The 7,603-nt window shown below is 38.5% G+C and overlaps 1 protein-coding gene across 1 annotated transcript in view; it reads left to right on the top strand.

Moving 5' to 3' along the window:
* The window catches only part of Med14 (mediator complex subunit 14), a gene marked incomplete at its 5' end in the record, with an annotated part of 83,124 nt that overhangs the window by 74,409 nt on the left and 1,112 nt on the right, over window positions 1-7,603 (top strand). The window contains 5 exons of the mRNA XM_031372068.1: window positions 1,364-1,546; window positions 2,329-2,564; window positions 3,942-4,121; window positions 4,224-4,331; window positions 7,537-7,599. Coding sequence (XP_031227928.1) covers window positions 1,364-1,546; window positions 2,329-2,564; window positions 3,942-4,121; window positions 4,224-4,331; window positions 7,537-7,599 — 770 coding nt within the window. The remainder of the gene's footprint in view (window positions 1-1,363; window positions 1,547-2,328; window positions 2,565-3,941; window positions 4,122-4,223; window positions 4,332-7,536; window positions 7,600-7,603) is intronic.

The following is a 7,603-nucleotide window of genomic DNA, read 5'->3' as shown; positions in this document are numbered from 1 at the left end:
ACACACACACACACACACACACACACAGGGCAGCATATTATATACACTGTTCACTTAAACATTGTAAACACTGTGCCACATTAGAACATACAGAACTTCCTCAGTCTATCAGCTGTGTTCAACTATGACTCTGTTTTATTAATGCTATTGTTTTTGAACATTTGTCAGTGAATACTCATTATCATACTACAGAGCTTTATAACATAGCTTGTCTGGGCATACCATAATTTAATTATACATCTATTTTGAATGTTTACCCTTTTTCACAATTAATATGTATACATATCCATGATGATCTCCTTACATAAGTTCCTAAAAATGTCATTGAGGTCATACAATGTTTGAGAAATTTGCAACATTGAGCAAATTTCTTACCTTTAGGGCTGTACCAATTTCTTGTGGCATCTGGGGAGAAGGTCTGTTGTCCTCCAACATAGCCAACATGGGATATTAGGATTTTCGAAAAGTAACTGGGCCACTTTTCTAGGTGGAAAAAATTTGGCATTTTAATATTGGGTATGTGTTTCTTGATTATTAGTGAAATTTCACTTACTGAATTCATATTTTTTTTCAAATGCCTATTTGTCTTTAGTGTCTATTTCTACAAATTTACCTTGCCTACTTTCCTGAGCTTTTTTCTTACTTATTTGTAAGACTTTTTTTTTTTAAATAAGACCATTTATTCACTAAAATAATAGGAATACTTTCTCAGTGTTTCATTCAAGGACAAAGGGATACAAACAATATATCAGAGCTATTTTTGTGGAGAAATTTAAAATATCAAATTGTTAAGAAAGCTACTGCTTTCAAAACTTGATTCTCAGTTCTATTTCTTAGTCAGTGTGGCCTTTGCTGAATAAAGAAAATGCATAGCTTCCCTCCCTCGTCCTTCTCTGAGAAGAATGGAAACATAATTTTTCAGAGCTGGTCTTTCTTTCAGCAGAGCATAAGATGTTTTCTTTAAATATATGGGACCTTGTCTGAAGGTAAATTCATCCTTTCTTAGTCTCTTCACTTCTTTAACTCAGCAACCCACTTTGAAAGTATAGAAACCATAGCAGGGCATGGTGGTGCACACCTTTAATTCCAGTACTGTGGAAGCACAGGCAGATGGATTTCTATGAGTTCAAGGCCAGCCTGGTCTACATGGTAAGTTCTAAGGCAGCCAGGGTTATGCAAAAAGACGCTGTGTCAAAAAACAAACCAAAAAGGAAGTACCCAAGCCTCCACAAAATAGAAACTTAGGTGTAATGTGAACAAGGAAAATGACTCACTCTCTAAGGCTCTGGCTGTTTTTGCATACTTTGAGGACATTAAAATATGTGTTTTGAGAATCATCGTTTTATTACACATTTTTTTCCAGGAACCCTTGACCCTAGTTCTCCATACACTATGGTGTCACCAAGTGGACGAGCAGGAAACTGGCCTGGGTCTCCTCAAGTATCCGGACCCTCACCAGCAACCCGTTTGCCTGGAATGTCACCAGCTAACCCATCTCTGCATTCTCCTGTTCCAGATGTTTCTCATTCCCCTCGAGCTGGCACAAGTGAGTGTTGTCAACACTGTTTTTCCAGAGCAACATCAATGTACAACTCTGCCTTCACATTTGAAAGTGTATTTCTCAAAGGAGAATTTCCATACCTTAAACTTTATTCCTTTATAAATCGGTCTACAATATTAATTAGCCAATGTCATGAAAAATGTAATAAAAAGGGTTATGTCCTTTAGAAGTCTTAAGAAATCGAGTCTCTGCACCTCTGTCAATGACTGCTAACTTATGTCTGCAATAAGTCTGAACCATAAAAGATATCTTATGTTAACCACCAAAGGCATAGAAGTTAATATAAGAGATTTGTACAAGTGTATCTGTTTGTTTATCTTCATAACTTTCAGTGTTTAAAGTAACAATGCTATGTTAGCTCACAATTCTTTGCTTTGACAGACTCTACTGAGCTAGGTCACTCGTGTATCTGCCATCGGCAGCCTAACCATAGCCTCAGCTGGCATGGATTCTTCTGCTCTGAGTAGTCTCACACTCCATCATGGCTTGTTCATCTATTGGGTAGAGCACATGAAAGAGCACATGGAAGTCTTGTGACTAACCCAGCATCCCTTGCAAAAGCAGGTCATAAGACCAAGCTGAACCTGAATGCAATCAGAAGATTCACGGTAGCTGATTTTGTTATCTGAGAACAGACATGATTCCTTGATAACAAGGAATAATTACAAGAGTTACAATTAGCTGGCAACTGTTTGATGAAGACAAAGCAGACAGTGATGGCATAGTATGCATTTACAATTGAAGTTACCTGTTTTCCTTCCCAAAAGGTTCCCAGACAATGCCAACCAACATGCCTCCACCTCGAAAACTACCTCAGCGCTCCTGGGCAGCATCCATACCCACCATTCTCACTCATAGTGCCTTGAACATCTTACTGCTACCCTCTCCAACGCCAGGCCTTGTGCCTGGCCTGGCAGGTAGTTACCTTTGTTCCCCACTTGAGAGATTCCTTGGATCTGTCATCATGAGACGACACCTTCAAAGAATTATCCAACAGGAAACGGTATGAATATTATGCAACTTTCCAAGTGGTCCTTGTCAAAGGCAGAAGACGATCAGTGTGAGGGACACTCTGCCTCCTTCTTAACCATCTTGTTAGAATTAGGCTTCAAGTCTTTACCTAGCATTAAAGATGGACCCCATTGTTTTCTGTCCTTAGGTTAGAGGATTGTACAGTTCACTGTTCTGTGTTTTCTATATAATGTGTTTTATCAGGACCTAGGAACAGATTACCACACCACACAGAACCAGTACACATAGGTTCTGACCTTGCACATACAAATGACTGTCTACTCACATCAGTGCTTTTGTAGACAGATTGACTTTGAAGTTGAGTCTTCATCAAAATCAAAGTGTTGATCATAGGCGTTAGGGTTTTTTTTTTTTTAATTCATGAGTAATTACATTTGTTTAAAATCTTGTAGAAACAGGCATCTAACCAATCTTATAGTGATAACATTCTTTATAGTTACCATCATTACCAGTAGCTATATGTGTTAATGAAGTAGCCAGACTGTATATTGTTTGTAATAAATACTATATATACTTGCCTTAAAATCATTTCATAATCATCATAGTCAGATATTTTTAAAAATGTTAAGTATTTTAATTTGGATTGTATAAAATAGTGAGTTTCATTTGATTTTTTTCTTTAACGTTAATTGTATTTCACCAATTATTGGTTAATTAATTTAATCTATTAATTAATAAGTTTTAGTTAATTATTTATTAATGTGTATGAGTGGTTTTGCCTTCATGTCTGTGTACCACATGCACGCAGTGCATATGGAGGCCAGAAGAGGCCATCAAGTCTTCCTGTCACTGGTATTACAGTTGTGAGTCCTAAGGTGCTGAGAATCAAACCTAGATTCTCTGGAAGAGCAGCTCCTACTTTTACTTTAATGTTTTTCTTTTTCTTTCCTTTTTTTTTAAAAAAAGATTTTATTTATTTTATGTATACGAGTACATTGTAGCTGTCTTCAGACACACCAGAAGAGGGCATCAGATCCCATTACAAATGGTTGTGAGCCACCATGTGGTTGCTGGGAATTGAACTCAGGACCTCTGGAAGAGCAGTCAGTGCTCTTAACCACTGAGCCACCTCTCTAGCCCCAATGTTTTCCATATGTGGACATAAGATACTTGTTCATACTCTCTCCCATTGCCCTCTCTTTTCACCATACCCCTCTCCAATATTAAGATATGTTAATTAAATTGCCATTCAGCTTAAGAGGATGAGAGCTGTATTGCAGCTTCAGTTCTGCAACTATACAGCATTGGGCTTTGTGACTCATCAGATCGACATGTTTTCCTATTAAGACAATTCTGTTAATTCTGTTTGTGTCTTTCCCTGTTGATTTGCTGCATCCTTGTTTTGCAGTTGCAACTGATCAATTCCAATGAACCTGGTGTAATCATGTTCAAGACAGATGCCCTGAAATGCAGAGTAGCCCTTAGTCCCAAAACCAACCAGACCCTTCAGCTAAAAGTGACACCTGAAAATGCAGGACAATGGAAACCCGATGAGCTTCAAGTTTTGGAGAAATTCTTCGAAACAAGAGTATGTGTTTCCTAATACATGCTTGTACTTTAGTCAGTCAATCTGAGAAGTCAAAGTAGAATGAAGAGTTAAGGTGATTTCTTTCCCCCTCACTCCCCGTAGGTTGCAGGACCACCATTTAAAGCCAACACACTTATAGCCTTCACCAAGCTGTTGGGAGCGCCGACACACATCCTCCGGGACTGTGTGCATATAATGAAGTTGGAGCTGGTGAGTTGCTGAGAAAGAAAAGCATTTCTAATGAGGTCTGTTGAAAGAGGCTGTAAAACAGTGCTTATGGTCTAGGTCACTTACTTCGCATGTTGTTCCATTTCTCCTAAAATTCATTTACTTTAAGATAATAAATTTTTATCTATTAAATAATAATTACTATTTAGTACTAAAAAAATTAATAGGTACTTACTGTGTAGTCCTGCCTATCCTCAAATTTATGTGTGTGCCTCTAGCCCCTAAGTGGGGAGTTGAAGGCTTCAATTCAAGAAGTGCATTCTTACTTTTGACTTCACATTTGTCCTTGATAAGATATAAGCCCTCTCCAGCCATTCTCTGCAAGCAGAGTTTCCCAGAAGCTAACTTCTCTTTGCAGAGATGGTCTGATGAGAAGAACAAAGAACTCTCTTGTACTTGTCTCTATTTTCATTCTTAAACATTTTATATTTATTTCTAGTCTGACCCCCCACCTTTGTTGGGCATAGACTTTGAGTCCCCTAAATAGCCATGAAGTAAACATTTTATATTTATTTCTAATCTGACCCCCCACCTTTGTTGGGCATAGACTTTGTGTCCCCTAAATAGCCATGAAGAAGTCTCATGGGTCGAGTCACATAGAGCAGCTGCCAAAAGGCCAGCAGCCATCTTTAGCCTTCTCAGTATCTGTTTTTGCTTTTGTTTGAGCCTTTTCAGGGTCGCTGCTGTTTTCTGTACAGTTTGATTTTCATTTGTATTAGGTTTCTAGAGCCAGTAAAAGAAATGGCTACTAGCAGAGTGATTTAAAACAATAGCAGTTTATTCAGTCTTAGCTCTGGAGAGAAATCCTACACCAAGGTATCATTAAGGACTTGCTCTCTAAAGACTCTACAGGAGGATATGTTTCTTGTCTCTTGTCCCTTGGTAATATAGTCTTTGCTTATATACCCATGACTCTGACCTATGCATCTCCACGTATGCTTCTATCTTTTCTTTTTTCCTTTTATGAAGGATAACAACCATGAGGGCTTGACCTGATGATCTTTTCTTAACTTGGTTATATCTTCAAAGACCTCATTTTCAAGTGAGGTCATACTGAACTGGTTGGTCCTGAGAATAAGGACTTTTTACCTTCTTTTGGCACTCAGTTCAATGTATAACAACCGCAAGTATTTGCTAGTGTTCGTGAGAGAGACCATTTCCAGAATGTCCTGCATAACCTCTTGCCAGAAATGGAAGCACATTTACCTGAGTAAATTTTGGAGATCTTTTCACATTTTAGAGCCTAAAATGTTTCCCATTTCCAACAAAACTAATGTTCTTTTAAATAAATTAAGTGACATGGCTAAATAACCACTCCTTCCTAACCTTTATTCCAATCCTGGAATTGAACTCAGGTCCTCATGTGCTCTATCATTGAGCTACATCCGCAGCCTCACAGTCTTCTCCAGGTGATCATTTTGTTGAATTCTCACACTTCATTATTACAAAAGGACACAACAAAGAACTTCTAAAATAGAGGTGCTGGTTTATTTGTAGTGTCATTTTCTAGGAAGAGTTAATGAAGCAAAGGCTATGTAGATGTTATCAGGCAAATCATTCTCTGGTGAGCTTATCCCAGTTTAAGTTCCCACAAGCACCCCCAGCTCAGTTATCAATCTTTTTGTTTTTTCTCATTTTATGCCATTGGTAGTTTTAGCTGTTATAAACCTTTGCTGTCAATAGGTATGTTAAACCTTTGGTAAGTTTAGTAAGTTCTTTCTTTTTTATTATTATTTACTTTTTCGTGTTTTTTTTTTCAAAATTACTTATTTTTATGGAACAGTTACCTGCATGTATGTCTGTGCACCACATGGAGGTACCCTCGCAGGACAGGACAGAGCTGTCCAATTCCCTTGGCCCAGTGTTCTAGATGATTGTGATCCCAAGCCAGAGCCTCTGAATCACTGAGTCATCTTCTAACACTTACTTTTTTTTATATTTCGTGTGTGTATGTGCGCTCGTGCACGCGCAACTCTGTGCAAGTGAGAGCTGTGCCCATGGAATCCAAAGAGGCCATTGAATCCTCTAGAGCTGGTTGTGAGTTGTTACAATGGGTTCTGGGAAATAAACCCAAGTCCTCTGCAAGACCAACAAGTGCCCTTAACCTCTCAGCCATCTCTGCAGCCCAAGATTGATGTTCATTTTGTTTTGCATGTGTATGTATGTGCATCTGTGTGTATGTCATATGTGCGTGAGTGCTGACATAGGCCAAAAGAGAGGGCATCGGATGCCTTTCAGTTGGAGTTAAAGTTAGTTGTGATCTACCCCGTATAGGTGTTAGGAATCAGACTTGGGTGCTCTGGAAAAGCAAGTATGCACTTATGCTGAATCATCTCTCCATGCCCATGTTTTAGGTATTTCTTAAAACTATATAGTTCGTGCCTTGGTGATAGCTGATTGTATTTTCTCAGTCTTCCAGTCTTTTGATTTTAATATTTATTTCTGGTGTCGATTTGATTAACCTAATACCCCCCTCTTACTTTTTGCTGCCATTTTAGTATCAGGTTTGGGGAGGCAAGTTTTTTTTTCTCTTTCTTGTTTTTCTTTCTTTTTAGTTTTGTTTGGATTTTCATCTGATGGGATGTAACAGATAATTATATGTCAGAAAGATCTGAGATTTTGAAGGAGTAAATATGTATCTATAAAAGCATCTGTGATCTTCTCTTCTAAACTGTTATCATGGCCTCACTAGTTTATTTAGGGAAGAAGTTAGAAACAGGACGTAGAAACCAAAATGGACCTCAGTCAGCAAGAACCTTAAGTAGGAGGGAGCAGCATATGTCAGAGTGCCAGAGTACATTCGTGAGCATGATTTAGAGCCTCACTCAAGATGTGGGTCTAATAATAGGTATAAGTGTCTACCTGTAGAGGGAGAAGGCACTGCTTGGGATGCAGGGAGGAAGCAGTGAAGCTCTGAGCTTTGTTGGCTCTATGAAACAATGAGGCAAGAGTTGGTGTCAAAGACACTGCAGCCACTGGCCTTGGGCAGAATGAATGAGAACATAGTACCCAAATTTACCCCAGAGCTTTTAGTTAGTTATTTCGTGGATTTTTTTTTTTTAAAGTAAAAGTGCATGCTGTCTGGATGAATAAATGTAAGGCGAAGTTCTAACTCCTCAGACTCCATAGCAGATGTGATTTTTAAATGTTAAGAGGTTTTGTCATTATTTTTTCCCCTTTACAACAGTTCCCAGACCAAGCAACTCAGCTGAAATGGAATGTTCAGTTTTGCCTCACCATTCCTCCCAGCGCAC

The sequence above is a fragment of the Mastomys coucha genome, chromosome X (assembly GCF_008632895.1).
Source record: "Mastomys coucha isolate ucsf_1 chromosome X, UCSF_Mcou_1, whole genome shotgun sequence".
Classification (NCBI taxonomy): domain Eukaryota; kingdom Metazoa; phylum Chordata; class Mammalia; order Rodentia; family Muridae; genus Mastomys; species Mastomys coucha.
The sequence above is the reverse complement of the archived record's forward strand: the minus strand, read 5'-3'. Positions and strand labels throughout refer to the sequence as shown.